General features: G+C 43.2%; 2 protein-coding genes across 7 annotated transcripts in view; one reads left to right on the forward strand and one right to left on the reverse strand.

Moving 5' to 3' along the window:
- Nucleotides 1-16: 16 nt before the first annotated feature.
- On the reverse strand, nt 17-12,994 carry CCT6A (chaperonin containing TCP1 subunit 6A). 2 transcript variants are annotated; one of them, XM_017867303.1, is made up of 14 exons: nt 12,644-12,994; nt 12,147-12,210; nt 10,151-10,285; nt 8,872-9,045; nt 7,941-8,044; nt 6,241-6,351; nt 5,823-5,982; nt 5,649-5,731; nt 4,718-4,814; nt 3,947-4,094; nt 3,116-3,249; nt 2,198-2,300; nt 1,263-1,335; nt 17-1,001 (listed from the first exon to the last, which is right to left on the reverse strand). In XM_017867303.1, exons 1-14 carry the CDS (start codon nt 12,778-12,780, stop codon nt 929-931), a joined length of 1,596 nt encoding a protein of 531 aa, XP_017722792.1. In that variant the 5' UTR covers nt 12,781-12,994; the 3' UTR covers nt 17-928. The 2 variants fall into 2 exon arrangements, with proteins under 2 accessions (XP_017722792.1, XP_017722793.1); XM_017867304.1 differs by lacking the exon at nt 12,644-12,994 and adding an exon at nt 12,300-12,625.
- A 41-nt stretch (nt 12,995-13,035) lies between these two features.
- PSPH (phosphoserine phosphatase) overlaps nt 13,036-16,641 on the forward strand; it is a 44,990-nt gene continuing 41,384 nt past the window's right edge. For 3 of the 5 annotated variants that reach the window (XM_017867313.1, XM_017867312.1, XM_017867314.1), the window contains exon 1: nt 13,043-13,631. Coding sequence is in view for 2 of the 5 variants with exons in the window: in XM_017867311.1 (XP_017722800.1) it covers nt 13,450-13,456 (7 nt within the window). In the remaining 3 variants the exon portion in view is untranslated. Of the gene's footprint in view, nt 13,632-16,641 lie in introns of all 5 variants that reach the window. The other 2 variants (XM_017867311.1, XM_017867310.1) reach the window with 2 other exon arrangements.

The raw sequence follows: 16,641 nt of genomic DNA on the forward strand, positions 1-16,641 counted from the left end.
TGCCAAGACCAGAAAGGAGGTTTCAACTTAACATTTATTGCACAACTCACTTCAGGCCACTGCTGACCCCCCAAAACAGCCTAGTAACACACAACTTCACCTTCAAGGGCTGCTGAGATAGACCAACTATATAATCTCGTGGAACGCAGTAATTTGAGTGAGAAAAATATGACATTAGAGGCTTTGGGATATTTTGCATAAGCAAAAGTTCAGAAGCTTGAAAACACAGTCGGCCTACAAATCTCAAATTTCACCCAATAACCATAGCCCTTAGTCACCATGCCTTGCATCATCTCTTTACCTCTGCCTGTTTTTTTGCCTCTTTACACTTGCAGCTCTCTCTCAACTTCCTCGCCTCTAGCTTACTCCTCTTCCCATTTCCTACAACTTAACTTTGTGGAGGGGGGCGAGCATTTTAGCAAAGCCATTTCAAAAGCATTCAAAGTCCAACTGACCCAATGCATTTACTCAGAAATTTACACTAACAAGGATGCTTTCAAAATTTTAAATTACTTGTTTATATTAGCATAAAAATTTTAAAACCAAATGCTTAACAATAGGGTACTGTTGGATAATTTAACATACGTCTACATAAAATTAAGCCATTAAAATTTGCTTTTCAAGGAATATTTAATAACAAGTAACATATGCTTATCTAACATGGAATTTTATGTCACTGCTGCTAAAGCAAAACATCCTGTTTACTGGGTAAAAGAGCTGCTTTATGTGTATACGCTTCAGTGCAATTTTTAAAAATACTGTAATTTCAGAACTTCCAAATTTCAACAGATGCCAGCGTTCTCTCCTTTTGTCATATGGGAAAATTCCTTTGGAAATCATTTGAAGCCTGGACAAAAATTCCACAGCTGTATTCTCTCAGGATCACTTTGCAGAGTCTTCAAGACTCAGATACAGAGGAAGCTTCAATTCAACCTTTCAGAGAAGACATTCCAGCTCGCATGATCTCATCAACCAAGAGAATGTTGGTGGCAATCACAGTGCTGAAAGGGGGACAAAAATAAGATGGCTCAGATGATTGGGAGTCCTAATTCGACTCAACTTCCCACTTCCAACCAAGCTGTACACATTACATCCAATTAAATTTCCCCCTTCCCCTCTAAACATCAGAGAGGGCTAGTTCAGTTTCCATACTTCCAGCTGGTTACATTATTCATGGGGGGGGGAAAGGAGCAACTAAACAGAACACACCAAATGAAGAGTATGATTCTCTAACAGTTTAGTTTTCATTTTCCCAAACTTACCAGGAGTGAAGAAGCTGTTTCTTTACACAATAGTTATCCCATACACCTACTTCTGCTGCTACCATTGGCTCACCTAAAAGGCAACCAAATCTTCTTAAAGTAAGTTCAGTCAATAAGAACCAACAATATTGTGTGTGGCTTTGCTTATCACTGATGACTCATTTCCTCCAGTATTAACTATGAGAGTTCAAAGCTTCTCTGTTAGCCCAATTTTCTACTCTAAACCATGACCCCTGTCCACAATATTTGATGAGTGTCTGACTTCTACTGAGAACTCCTGAGCACCCCCTCTCTTCTTCTGGAAAGATTTCTGTTTACTCATACTGAAGTATAGCACTTCAACTATCATCTGGCTAAAATGGACTATCATTTCCCTCATTCCAGAAACCTTTTCTATTAAATAATAATGTTGACAACAATAGGTCTTGCACATACTGCATGGATGTACCTGTTATCTCCTACTTTGTACTTAATTTGTGTTGTTTTGTTTACAGGAAACTAAGATTAGGGCTATCACCATTTCACTACATTTCGAGATCCCCTTTTCTGGCATTACTTGCTATCTTTAGCTGGTTTTCATCCAGGAATATAATCACCAAATCTATTTTATCATAGTACTTGATTAAAAACTAAGTAAGACAAATGCAGTATGCAAATCCTTCAACATTAATCTGAACCATCTACCACCACTCAACATCTCCAAAATTGTATCCCCAAATTACTCATGTCTACTCTAGTCCCTTAATTATACCTAGTCATTCCATTTTTTATTAATATCCTATTTTATCGTATTTTAGAACCCAGAGTTCCCTAATAGTACTGGTGTCAAATTGCAAAGCAAAATATTTTTTTTGGTCCCCATTTTCAATCTTTCCTGGCTTCAACTCACATATATTACATCTAGTTTTCCCTCTACAACAGTTGCATTCTCTTACCTGTGTTCAGGTCCACACCCACAAGCTGACCTGATTCTGAATGTTCTGCTTGAATTTTAACTAATGTTTCCTGAAGGTCAAAACCAGAGTTCTGAGCAAGAACCTAAAGTAAACAAATTTAATTCTTGAGAAACCAGGAATAACTGATAGTAAAAAAAAAAAAAAAAAAAGATAAGAAAAAAAAGAAAATCTCGGCTTGGTGCAGTAGCTCACACCTGTAATCCCAGCACTCTGGGAGGCCATGGCAGGTGGATCACCTGAAGTCGGGAGTTCGAGACCAGCCTGGCCAACATGGTGGAACCCCATCTCTACTAAAATACAAAAAAAAAAAAAAAAAAACCCCACAAAAACCTAGCTGGGTGTGGTCGCAAGTGCCTCTAATCCCAGCTACTTGAGAGGCTGAGGCTGCAGTGAGCCAAGATCGCACCATTCCACTCCAGCCTGGGCAACAAGAACAAAACTCCGTCTCAAAAAAAAAACAAAAAAATCTCATTGCTGAAGACAGAACATTTATGCTCCCTTCAGAGAATAACCAGACACAAGTTACTGATCAATTCTCTCATCTACCTCAAACTCAGCAGCAATATACCAGTCATAAATTATATCTCAAAATTAGTATATAATAGAAAATAATATCAGTTTAAAACAAAAGCAAAAAGCAAGTTTGTACTCAAGTATAACCCCTAATACTGCAAATATTAAACTACAGGTTATCTCTTGTTATCTGAAACGTCAGTTATTCAGGCCTCCCAGAGAAACCAAATACATTTGGATGATGAGGAATACCTGTTCTAGCGTCAGGAAGAAAACTGATCAAACTTGCTTATCCAAAATCCACATTATGAATAAAGCCCACATCATCAAAAAGGTTTGATCAGCTAAATCTTTTGGAAGATTGACTGTTAAAAGCATGCACACCTTGGGAATAATGAGCAATGCATCAGCAAATGCTTGGACTCCAAGCTGTGCCCTGCCCTTTACACTGGGCTTATATTTAATCAGGGCTTCTGCCATTGCCACTTCCACAGCACCAGCACCTGGAACCACACAGCCTGTTGAATGGGGGAAAAGGAAAAATGCTAAGAAAACTGCAGAACTAATTATGAACAACAACTAAAATACACATATGAAAGCCATTAATTTCTTACAAATTTACTACGACAAAATACAAGCGACTAACATATCAAATAGGAGAATATTTCAACAGAATGGCTTCACTAGCCGCTGGCAGCTCTTTCAACAGATCAGTATTATTTCATTTATCTGTATTCACCTTTAATAATGATATGCTATGAAAAATCTCAGCATACCATTGGCCATTCTAAAGGGAAGACTGCTTTTGCATGGTGTCTGGCTGTGTAAACTACTGATAAAAGAACACAGTATTCGGCCATGCCTTTCAGACCAGCAAAACAATATAATAGGGCCAGGCGCGGTGGCTCAAGCCTGTAATCCCAGCACTTTGGGAGGCCGAGACGGGCGGATCACGAGGTCAGGAGATCGAGACCCTCCTGGCTAACACGGTGAAACCCCGTCTCTACTAAAATACAAAAAACTAGCCGGGCGAGGTGGTGGGCGCCTGTAGTCCCAGCTACTCGGGAGGCTGAGGCAGGAGAATGGCGTAAACCTGGGAGGCAGAGCTTGCAGTGAGCTGAGATCCGGCCACTGCACTCCAGCCTGGGCGACAAAGCGAGACTCCGTCTCAAAAAAAAACAATATAATAGAATTGAAATATGGTGAGGATCTTACCATCATCAATAGCATTTTTGACAGCCCTCAAGCCATCCCTCACTGCATCTTTGATCTGAGTGAGTGTGTGCTTATTTGGTCCTTTGATCAATAATGTGACAGAACGAGGGTTGTTACATTTCTCAATAAAGGTGAACTTCTCTTCTCCCTATGTGTAGAAAAAATATGATTTTCAAAAACAGGATTTGTGCAGAGTGAAGACAGAAGAGGGACTTACAGAGAATGACAAGCAGCATATTAATAAGGAACAAACTTCATCACATTAAAGCAAATTATCTCCTTTTGAAAAATCACATATAAAAGAAATGGGATTTTCCCCATCAATGGCTTCCCATTACTACAAATAAACCTTCAAAATGTATATAAACAAAAATCTGATCCTGAATTTCAATTAATTTTTCTGCTCAAGACTTCATGAACACAGTGGCTCATGCCTGTAATCTCAGCACTTTGGGAGGCTGAGGGTGAAGGACAGCCTGAGCCCAGGAGTTTAAGACCAGCCTGGGAAACACAGTATGAACTTGTTTCTACAAAAATTACCAAAAAAAAAAAAAAAAATTTAGCCAGGGATGGTAGCACACATGTCTGTGGTCCATTTGCTCAGGAGCCTGAAGAGGGAGGATCACTTGAACCCAGGAAGATGAGGCTGCAGTGAACTGTTATCACACCACTGCACTCCAGCCCGGGCAGGAGTGAGACCTCATCTCACACAAACAAAAATAATTTATGAGCTAAAAGGTTCTATTACCTTGAAGAAGAAAATACACTTACCAATGTATACTCATACACAAGTCCTGCATGTCCCAAGCAGTCAGGACTTAGGTCGTCAAAGGAATTCAGGGCTACCCCACCACAAGCAAGAGTCAGCCTGAAATAGCATTTTACGGGAGATGGATAAGCAATGTTACCAGTGAATTTCAAAGACAAGACCAGTAATTTTTAGGAAGGAATTTTCCAGAATTATACACAAAATTACATTTCAAAATGTACTTTAATCTAAGCCTTTCCATTTGCCATCAACCAGCTGAAAACTAGTATTTTCTCTTAACCCTCCATTTAAACCACTCTCCCCAAGTCAGCAAATGAAATCTAAAGGTGGACAATAACTCTTTATTAGCCAGGCATGGGAGCTCACACCTGTAATCCCAACACTTCGGGAGGTTGAGGTGGGTGGATCACTTGAGGCCAGGAGTTTGACAACAGCCTAGCTAACACGGCAAAATCCCATCTCTACTAAAAAAATACAAAACAATTCAGTGGGCATGGTGGCAGACACCTGTAATCCCAGCTACTTGGGAGGTGGAGAATCCTATGAACCCAGGAAGTGGAAGTTGCAATGAACCACTGCACAACAGGGCAAGACTGTCTCAAAAAATAACAATAAAATAAAAAAAATTTTTAAAAAGCTTCTTTTTGTGGTGAGCTCTTTGGGAAAAAATATACTGAATCAGAGACAAAAAGTAAAATAATGTTTACAAGGGGCAAGGGGGAGGGAGAAATGGGGAGTAACTATTTAATGGGTATACCGTTTCAGTTTGTGATTATGAAAAAAGTCCTAGAGATGGACAGTGCTGACGGGGTGCACAATGTGAATATAGTTAATGACAATTCATTGTACAGTTGAAAAACCCGAAAATAAATTGTAAGGAAAAATAATCCCAATTCACTTGCAAAATGAGTAAAAGTCAAATTACTCAGATACCTCTCCATATTTCTCCTTTTAGCTCTGCGCAGAGCAACTATGCCTTCTTTTGAAAGAGCATCTAAGGAAAAGGGGTCAATTCCCTGTAACAAAATAAAATTAATTTCAACATCTTTCACCTTGAAAGCAAAAAGGATGACACATATTATTTATACATTGGGTTTTCATTCTCACCTTTTGATTAATAACAACAAATCCTTTATCTGAATCACCACAGACTTTCCTTTTCAGTTCTATTATTTTTTTAACTTTATCTTCAATGAATTTTCTTTCAGCTTTTACGAGTTTTTCTCTCTCTTCTGCACTTTTGTAAAAAAAGCCAGAACTCACTTCTCTATTAAGGAAAAAAAAAGGTTACAGAAAGCAGGGAAACATTAAGAAAGTAGCTTCTGACAATGGTTTAGTCCTAAGATTTAACAGTTCACTGAGCTCCAATCCTGTCCCTTATACATCTTCAGAGACTATTTCCTGTAACTCCCCCAAACCAATTTGAGCATTATTGTCCTTACAGTGGGAAACAAAGTTTCACAAAAAATAACTCCCCTAAAATACGAAGCTCCTCGATTTCACTGTTAATGGGCTATAAACTTACGTTTTTTCATACTCTAATGATACGTTACAAGTGAGGACATATGCATCCTCCACCCTTTTCTTCATATCAGGATGCCGTGCTCCATGGTCCAAAACAAGCCCTCTGATTAAGCTGTTCAAACACACGCAAAATTACGGTTATTGATTTTCACATGGGTGTATAATATGTTAAACACTGAACTAAGAAGGTATTGATATTTCATGCAGTCCCATTTCTTTTTTTTTTTTTTGAGACGGAGTCTCGCTCTGTCGCCCAGGCTGGAGGGTAGTGGTGTCGTCTCGGCTCACTGCAAGCTCCACCTCCTGGGTTCACACCATTCTCCTGCCTCAGCCTCCTGAGTAGCTGGGACTACAGGTGCCCACCACCATGCCCAGCTAATATTTTTTGTATTTTTAGTAGAGATGGGGTTTCACTGTGTTAGCCAGGATGGTTTCGATCTCCTGACCTTGTGATCTGCCTGCCTCGGCCTCCCAAAGTGCTGGGATTACAGGCATGAGCCACCGCGTCCAGCCTATTTCTTGAATTACTTAAAGATCCTATGCTGTACAGAAAAGTCTGCAGAGATAATCTCACTAGTAGGCTGTCAAACTGTGATGACGTCCTTTAAAAACATGTTTTCTGCCAAGCGCCTGTAATCCCAGCACTTAGGGAGGCACAAGTGAGAGGACACCTTAATCCCGGGAATTTAAAACCAGCCCGGGCAACATAGGGAGACTCTTTTCTCCACAAAAAAAAAAAAAAAAGAAAAGAAAACACAAACATTTTCTAAGTCTTTGAAAAAAATTTTTTAAATTTCTCTACTACTTCTCCTTATGCTTCGTTACCTAGCAATTCAATAAATGCCAAATGACTGATGTCATTCACTTTTCAGAATCATTCTAACTATAAATATAACGTCACATTCACCTTATTTCAGGAGAAAATATTACTAAAAGTAAAAACAATATTCATCTAGCAATTTATCCAACTTACATCTTCAGGTAAATATACAACATTTTATACCCAAAGATATTTTTAAAATTGCCAACGATCTCATGCCTGTAATCCCAGCACTCTAGGAGGCCGAGGCAGGCGAATCACGAGGTCAGGAGATTCAGACCATCTTGGCTAACATGATGAAACCCCTTCTCTACTAAAAATACAAAAAAAATTAGCCAGGCGTGGTGGCGGGCACCTGTAGTCCCAGCTACTCAGGAAGCTGGAGCAGAATGACGTGAACCCGGAAGGCAGAGCTTGCAGTTGAGCAGAGATTGTGCCACTGCACTACAGCCTGGGCCACAAGAGTGAGACTCGGTCTCAGGGAAAAAAAAAAAAAACCAACCATATATTGTACAAAGCACCCCTAAATTTCTAAACACAGTTTATTTTTTATTTTTTTGGGACGGAGTTTCGCTGTTGTCACTCAGGCTGGAGTGCAATGGTGTGGTCTCAGCTCACTGCAACCTCCACCTCCCAGGTTCAAGCGATTCTGCTGCATCAGCCTCCCGAGTAGCTGGGATTACAGGCGCGTGCCACCACGCCCGGTACGCCCAGCTAATTTTTGTAATTTTAATAGAAACGGGGTTTCCCCATGTTGGCCAGGTTGGTCTGGAACTCCTGACCTCAGGTGATTTGCCCGCTACGGCCTCCCAAAGTGCTGGGATTACAGGCGTAAGACCCCACGCCCGATCATTAGTATTTCACAGTATTCTACCACCTACCTTGTATCAGTTTCAGATTTATGTTTCATCTCCATGATCTCAATCATGAAGAGATCAATAGGTTCATCTTGTTTTTTAATGGCCAAAATGGAGTCCACTACAGCCTGCAATTGGAGGAGCATAACCATTAAGTAAATTCAATTTACAGCAGCAGAAACATGTTGCTTTTCCGAAGGCTAAAGTAGACAGTTTCATTTTACAATTATACACTGATTTAAGTCTTTTCCTACGAGCAAACAGAATGTATTATATGTAAACAGCAACAACTGAAGTAATTTACATTTCTGAAATCTCAATCTGTAATTCCCAAACATTAACATTAATTAACATTCCTCTTGTTTTATTAAAAATACCGGCAACTTGGAAGCTTTCTTTTTTTTTTTTTTGAGGCGGAGTCTCTCTCTGTCACCCAGGCTGGAGTGCAGTGGCTGGATCTCAGCTCACTGCAAGCTCCGCCTCCTGGGTTCACGCCATTCTCCTGCCTCAGCCTCCGGAGTAGCTGGGACTACAGGCGCCCGCCACCTCGCCCGGCTAGTTTTTTATTTTTTAGTAGAGACGGGGTTTCACCGTGTTAGCCAGGATGGGCTCGATCTCCTGACCTTGTGATCCGCCCGTCTTGGCCTCCCAAAGTGCTGGGATTACAGGCTTGAGCCACCGCGCCCGGCCAACTTGGAAGCTTTCTAGTAACAATAACAAAATCTCCACTTTATAAATCTTTTAATGAAAGCTTCAATTTTACTTTTATAACCCGGTTACATATACTATTATTTGAATTTCCTCATTTTAGAGACACAAATTAGGTATCATTGCCCCAAAAACGAACCTATACAGCACTCTGTAATTGAAATTGGGAATTATATTCATGTTTCTACTATCAGAGATTTTCTATATAGGTGTACTATACCAGACACAGACAACATTTAATACATACCTCTGTTAAGACATCTGCAAGTTCAGCATGAACTTTAGTACGAAGAGATGTTCTGGCCACATCGATAAGTGTTTCCCTGTCCATCTCTCTGCTTACTTTGACTTCTTCCAAAAACTGAAGGGCCTTTTCTTTTGCAGCTTCAAATCCTTCAGTGATTATTCTGGGATGAAGGCCCTACAATAAACACACATTAACACTTGCATCTTCAAGTAGGTGCAACCACAGTTCATGACAAAGTTCAGTTAATTCCTGAAGGGGTATTCTGGATCATCATACCTTTGAACACGAGGTAATATAATGTGCTGGCTTTCTGAATACATTTAAAAGGATAAATATTCCTTTCAATGCAGAGGAGAAGAACAGGTAATGCTCTAGCACAGGGTCAAAGCCAAGGAAACTATAAAGCACACTTGGGTATTCACTGTGCAAACCACTCTGAATCATTTCAAAACCGACACTGTGTCCCAACCAACAACTCACAGATGGTAACATTATTCTATCTTTTCTTTTTTTTTTTTTGGAGACGGAGTTTCACACTTGTTGCCCAGGCTGGAGGCAATGGCACAATCCCAACTCACCACATCCTCCGCCTCCTGGGTTCAAGCAATTGTCCTACTTCAGCCTCCCAAGTAGCTGGGATTACAGGCATGGGCCACCATGCCCAGCTAATTTTTGTATTTTTAGTAGAGATGGGGCTTCTCCATCTTGGTCAGACTGGTCTCGAACTCTCGACCTCAGGTGATCCGCCCACCTCGGCTGGGATTACGGGTGTGAGCGACCACGCTTGGCATATTCTATCTTTTCTATAGATAATCTCAAACTAATTCACATCATTTACTAATAAAAATAAAGACTGCTCTCTTTTTCCAGGAAATTCTGACAACAGATTCATACTCACTGAGGTTTGTTTTAACCTTGGAACTAGTCAGGGCTTAAAAAAGTGGAATTTATCCAAATATAAGCTTTTGGATGCTTTTTTCCTAACAAATATTCCTAGTCCTAACATTCCACTTTTAGATCTAAATTATTAATCTACACTAAGGACAGATACAAATCACATAGGCAATGCAACTTCATTACAAAATTATTTTCAGGCCAAGAAAGGCTCCATAACCTGTCCAAGGTCACAATTTGTTTTAGATCAGGACAAAGACCCAGATTTAAGCCCCCTAGTTCTACCGTATGGCCTCAGCTATTAACAGCACATCAATTTGTATAAATAAGTATCAGACACTTCCTATATACAATAAAATATTACAGAAACAAGAGTTGTGCATACTTCAGAAATGTAGAGATCCGCCTGTTTCAGTAGTTCTCCAATGATTAGGACATTGGAAGTTGTACCATCACCAGTTATATCATCCTGGGCTGTTGCTACCTTTGCTATTAAAGAAGCTGTTGGATGTTGAATTTGCTGAAAGTAGACAAAGAATGAATCACTTAAAACAACATGAAGCAGTCTAAATATACCACAAACAAAATGTAGGAAGGGCCTCTTTAAGTGCTATCTACTTGAAAAAGCTACCCAAGTGTTTGGCTACAAATTACTTCGATTAGGTATCACGCACATGCAATTATGATTGAAACCTTTTCATGTGTAACTTATTTCCCAGGTTATCTCTACTTTACAGATGAGGAAGCTTGAGGCTAAGTAAAAGTTAACTCAAAATGACAGAGCTACCAGTTAACAGTAAAACATAATTTTACATACTTGCCTCTTTATGGCAAGTGTATGGCTCTAGTGAGAATAAGTCAGGTATCTCCTAAAGGGCACACACATCATAATTATTTTTGTAGGTTTGTAATTTTTTCAAAGAAAACTGAAAGACTTCTGGAGATTGGAGAGAAGTTCCAGTGGGAGGAGACTTCTGAGGTGGTAGCAACAATTTATTTCTTAGCTACAGCAGTGGTTGTGTGTGTCCATTTTATAATTATTTCTTAAATTGTAAATGTTCAATGTGCTTCTCTCTACTTATGCTGTATTTCTCACACACTAAAACCCAAATAATTTTTTGTTTTGTTTTGGAGACAGTGTCTGTCACCTACGTTGGAGTGCAGTGGCACAAACTCGGCTCAATGAAACCTCAGCCTCCCAGGTTCAAGCAATCGATTCTCCTGCCTCCGCCTCTGGAGTAGCTGAGACAACAGGCGTGCAGGACCACGTCCAGCTAATTTTTGTATTTTTCGTAGAAACAGAGTTTTACCATGTTGGCCAGGGCTGGTCGTGAACTCCTGGCCTCAAATGAGCCCTCAGCCTTCCAAAGTGCTGGGATTACAAGCTTGAGCCACCCCACCCAGCCCCCAAACAATTCTGATGTCAAGTTTAACTGTAGCTCCACTTTTCCAACACGGGCCACTATTGAGCCCACTAAAAACAAACACTACACCTCCTAGGTTAGCAAGTCCTTACTAAAGATATTTCATTTGGATGTTGATAGCTTGGTACACTACTAGCAAAACCCCAAGTATTATTCTGAACTCAAATCAGCAGGAAATCATTTCCTGTTCCTGAACTGCTAAGTTTTGGGAATTTAGGGGATGAGTAAAACGCATACTCCCCTCAATAATCTCATATTCTCCATCCCTAAGACTTGCAAAGAGATTTCAATCCCCTCCACTTGGAGATGGAGATGAGACCTAACACAGAAATTGCTGTTTTAAAAAGAGAAAGACCGGCTGCGTGCGGTGGCTCACGCCTAGTAATCCCAGCACTTTCGGCGGCTGATGCGGGCAGATCACCTGAAGTCAGGAGTTCAAGACCAGCCTGGCCAACACGGTGAAATCCTCTCTCTACTAAATATACAAAAATCAACTGGGAGTGGTGGCCCGAGCCTGCAATCCTCGCTACTTGGGAGGCTAAGACAGAAGAATCGCTTGAACCCGGGAGGTGGAGGTTGCAGTGAGCCAAGATTGTGCCACTGAGCGACAGAGCAACACTTCATCTAATAAAAACTAAAAAAAAAAAAAAAAAAAGAAGAAAATCATTCTCATGCATTTTGCCCAAGTGATTGTGTCAACCTCTCTTAATTTTTCAAATTTTATAATAATTAACTTTAATATACAATTACAGTCCTTTAGCCCAGACTGTGAATAGCAAAAAAGCAGGGATTCAAAGGCAGAGCTGTCAGCCTCCAGGCACTGTGAGTACTATTACTGGTTACATGCCACTTCTAAATGTTTTCCTACCTTGAAAACGGACACTGCAAATCTTTCTACAAAGCAAACAATCTACGGAAAATCAAGACCATTCTGACCTAGAGCAGAGCACCTCTCACCATTTCGTGAAGCAGTACATTGCCGTCTTTAGTAAGTTTGATGTCTCCAGCGCCAGAAACGAGCCTGTTTAAGGGACAGAAATGAATCAGACTGTGACTTTTTCAACGATAACTAAAAGTCCCATTAGAAAACGAGATCTTCCCAGATCTTACGGAGCCAGGGATATGGGGCTAGTTATCTCCCGAGGCTGGAGAACAGGTGTAGTGCCCACCCCGTCCCCGCAGAGATTGTGCCGAGTCCTCAGGATGCCTGGAAGCCCCAAAGGGCGGGGAACGCCGCGCTCTAGAGCCGCTTTGTTCTCCCCGGAGACGGCATCGACGCTGGAAGAAATGGCCGGGACGGTGGGGCTTAGCAGAGAACAGGACCGACCCCGAAGGACGCGGAGAAGGGCGGCTGCGGAGCTCCGAGGCGGCGGGCTCCAGCCCGCGGTCCCGGGCCAGCCAGGTGCGTGGCGGCGCGCGGTGCCCACCCGGCCCTCCCTTCAGCCCCGCCTCACATCTTCATGGTGCCCTTGGGCCCCAGGTTGGTCCTTAGCACGTCCTGTAGACCCCGCGCCGCGCTGATGTTGACCGCCAGGGCCGCCTGCGCTCGGGCCACCTCGGCCTTGGGGTTCAAGGTTTTCACCGCCGCCATCGCTGCTCCAGCGGAGGAAAAGGAAACGATGCTGAGAGCCCAGAGCCGGCGCGGCGTGGCTAGGAGGAACTATCCGGGTCTTCTGGAAAAGTCGGCGCGTCCGGCCCGCCCCCAGCGTGCCCGCGCGCCTCCGCCATTGGGCCACAGGTCGTCTGGCGCCCGTCCATTGGTCCATGGCTGCACGGCGCCTACGGTCCCACCCCTCGCGCGGCGGCCGTGGCGTCATCGCGCACGGGAGGAGCCTGTTCCCTGCCGACTGTGCTCCTTGGTTGAGGTGTCGCAGCTCAGTGGGGCCCAGCTTTGTGGACCCGGGAGCCCAGGACGCAGGCGGTGCTTGTGCTCCGGGGGGGCAGGGCGTACGGTGGGCCTCCTCCCGCCTCTACTCTCGCAGTTTGCCCCTCAGTCTCCTTTCTTTGCTGCTTTTATGCCTTTCTTTTTTTTTTTTTTGAGACGGAGTCTCGCTCTGTCGCCCAGGCTGGAGTGCGGTGGCGCGGTCTCCGCTCACTGCAAGCTCCGCCCCCCGGGTTCACCCTTTTATGTCTTTCATTGGAGCTTTCTGGACCGTGTGCTTGACGGTGCCTTAGGTGCCGTGGGGACACACGCGAGTCTGATAAGCACCCTCCCCCGGGATCATGCGGTGCTGTGAGGCCTAGCGAAGATGAAGATAGAATGCAAGGTAGAAAGTGCTGGATACCTTTAGAAAGCTACAGAACTGGTGCATGGGAGTTGATACGTAAGAACCTGCCCGTCCGTAGGGCTCTGGATGCTGCTGAGGCCCGAGGCCCCCATGGCAGATTTGAAAACTCACCCTTGTAGAGTCATTCCTGCCTTTGAGAGGACTCCCTGTTAAGGTAAATTTCCAAAGAGTTCCACAGTTGTCTCCAGTATCCAGTGTCCCGCCAAATACCAGGGATTCCGTAACACGTGATATTTTACTTTATTTATTTTCTTTTTGTAGACATAGGGTCTCACTATGTTGCCCAGGGTGGTCTCAAACTTCAGAGTTCAAGTGATCCTCCCGCCTCCGCCTTCCAAAGTGTTGGGATTACAGGCGTGAGCTGCCGCGCCCGGCTGGTATTTTATTTTTAATAAATAATAGAAATTGTTCTGAATTCAAAAGGCACCAAAGGGCACGTGGTGGAAATCAAATCTTCCTCCCACCTCTAGTTCAACACTAGAGGCAAAGTTACCCCTGGATACTCTATGAAATTTTGGAATGCTTTCTGAATTTATAAACTTATGTATGAATATAATCATTTCCTCACACAAACGGCAATTCATAATACACACTGTAGGGTGTGTTATACTTTAAGTGTCTTGGAGATTGTGCCATATCAAGACTAATGGGAAGTCCTCGGTAACAGCTGCGTGATGTTCTTTGTAAGAATGACACAACTAGGGGCCAGGGCTCAGTGGCTCATGCCTGTAATCCCGGCACTTTGGGAGGCTGAGGCGGGGGCATCACTTGTGCCTGAGAGTTCAAGATCAGTCGAGGCAACATAGCGAGACTCCATCTCTACAAAATATACAAAAATTAGCCGGGCGTGGTGCTGCACGTCTGTGGTCCCAGCTACTTGGGATGCTGAGGTGGGAGGATCGCTGGAATCTGGGAGGCGGAGGTTGCAGTCAGCTATGATCTTGCCACTGCACTTCAGCCTGAGCGACAGAGCTGACTCTGTCTCAAAAAGAATGACACAACTAACCGGTCACCTACTGACTAATGTTTAAGTTGTTCCCAATCTGCTATTCAGGCTGCAGTGAATATCTGGATATATGATGCTTTTAGGTGGGTTTTGTATTTGAGAATCACAAAAACATCTATATATATGACTAGTAGCACTGCACAATAGAAGATTAGTTATTAGTTCCATAGGCATTACATGGTGTGCATTCAGATTTATTATAACTGCTGTTAAAAATGTTATGAGGAGGCCAGACATGGTGGCGCATGCTTGTAATCCCAGCACTTTGGGAGGCCGAGGCGGGCGGATCACTTAAGGTCAGGAGTTCAAGACCATCCAGGCCAACGTGGTGAAACCCCATCTCTGTAACAATACAAACATTAGCCTAGCCTGGTGGTGTGCATCTGTGATCCAAGCTACTAGGGAGGCTGAGGCATGAGGATTGCTTGAACTCAGGAAGTAGAGGTTGCAGTGAGCCAAGATCATGCCACTGCACTCCAGCCTGAGTGACAGAGCCAGACTCTGTCTCAAAAAAAAAAAAAAAAAAAGGACCAGCCAGGCACAGTGGCTCACACCTGTAATCCCAGTACTTCGTGAGGCCATCGCTTGAAGTCAGGAGTTCGAGACCAACCTTGCCAACATGGTGAAACCCCATCTCTACCAAAAATATAAAAAGTTAGCTGGGTGTGGTGGCGCACGCCTGTAATCCCAGCTATTTAGGAGGCTGAGGAAGGAGAACCATTTGAATTCTGGAGATGGAAGTTGCAGTGAGCCAAGATCGTGTCACTGAACTCCAGCCTGGGCAACAGAGCGAGACTCCTCAAAAAAAAAAAAAAAAAAAGGCCAGGCACAGTGATTCACGCCTGTAATCCCAGCACTTTGGGAGGCTGAGGTGGGCGGATCACGAGGTCAGGAGTTCGAGACCGGCCTGACCAACGTGGTGAAACCTGTCTCTACTAAAAATACAAAAAACAAATTAACTGGGCATGGTGGCAGGCGCCTGTAGTCCCAGCTACTCGGGAGGCTGAGGTAAGAGAATGGCATGAATCCAGGAGGTGGAGCTTGCAGTGAGCCGAGATGGTGCCACTGTACTCCAGCCTGGGCAACAGAGAGAGACTCTGTCTCAAAAACAAACAAAAAAAACCTAGAGGATGGGTTAATGGGTGCAGCAAACCACCATGGCATATGTATATCTATGTAACAAAACTGCACATTCTGCACGTTTCCCTGAATTTAAAGCAAAAAAAAAAAAAAAGCCATGTGTCATGGTGCATGCCTGTATTCCCAGCTACTTGTGTGGCTGAGGCAGAATTGACTGAACCCGGGAGGCAGAGGTTGCAGGGAGCCAGAATCACAGCACTACACTCCAGCCTGAGTGATAGATCGAGACCCTGTCTCAAACATAAAAAGAATTTCTGAAAAACAGTAAGAAGAATTCCCATACTCTACCCACAGATCCCTCTATTGTAAACATCACATTTAACCCTGGAATAAGAAATTAACATTGATGCAGGATCCAATCTATAGATTTCATTCAAATTTTGCTAATTATAACATGAATGTTCTATCTCTGGCCCAGGATTCTATTTATCCAGAATTACTCTTCACATTTAGTTGTCACATTCTTCAGTCTGGAACAGTTCTGCAATTTTTCAGTCTTTAATGATCTTGGCATTTTTTTTGAGTACTGGCCTGTTATTTTACAGACTGTTCCTTACTTAAGGGTTATTTGATGTTTCCTTATGATTTTTTTTTTTCAAATTTTTTAAAGACGGAGTCTCGCTTTTGCTCTTTTGCCCAGGCTGGAGTGCAGTGGCGCTATCTCTGCTCACTGCAGCCTCCACCTCCCGGGTTCAAGTGATTCTCCTGCCTCAGCCTCCGGAGTAGCTGGGATTACAGGCACCCACCACCATGCTGGGCTAATTTTTGTACTTTTAGTAGAGATAGGGTTTCGGCATGTTAGCCAGGCTGGTCTCAAACTCCTGACCTCAGGTCATCTACCTGCCTTGGCCTCCCAAAGTGCTGGGATTACAGGCGTGAGCCACTGCGCCTGGCCTGATGTTTTCTTATGTTTAAATGCAGGTTATGGCCGGGCGCAGTGGCTCATGCCTGTAATCCCAGCCCTTTGGGAGGCCAAGGCGGGTGGATCATGAGGTCAAGAGATTGAGACCATCCTGGC

This window comes from Rhinopithecus bieti, unplaced genomic scaffold (assembly GCF_001698545.2).
Source record: "Rhinopithecus bieti isolate Rb0 unplaced genomic scaffold, ASM169854v2 scaffold_3947, whole genome shotgun sequence".
NCBI lineage: Eukaryota > Metazoa > Chordata > Mammalia > Primates > Cercopithecidae > Rhinopithecus > Rhinopithecus bieti.

Bases quoted from the DNA above. Each gene is read 5' to 3' on its own strand.
- CCT6A (XM_017867303.1), bottom strand. From the start codon at position 12,780: ATGGCGGCGGTGAAAACCTTGAACCCCAAGGCCGAGGTGGCCCGAGCG. The intron at 10,286-12,146 runs GTGAGAGGTGCT...GTCTACTTTCAG, and splicing joins ATGTACTGCTTCACGAAATG to CAAATTCAACATCCAACAGC. The intron at 1,002-1,262 runs GTAAGTTTGGGA...TCCCCCTTTCAG, and splicing joins AAACAGCTTCTTCACTCCTG to CACTGTGATTGCCACCAACA.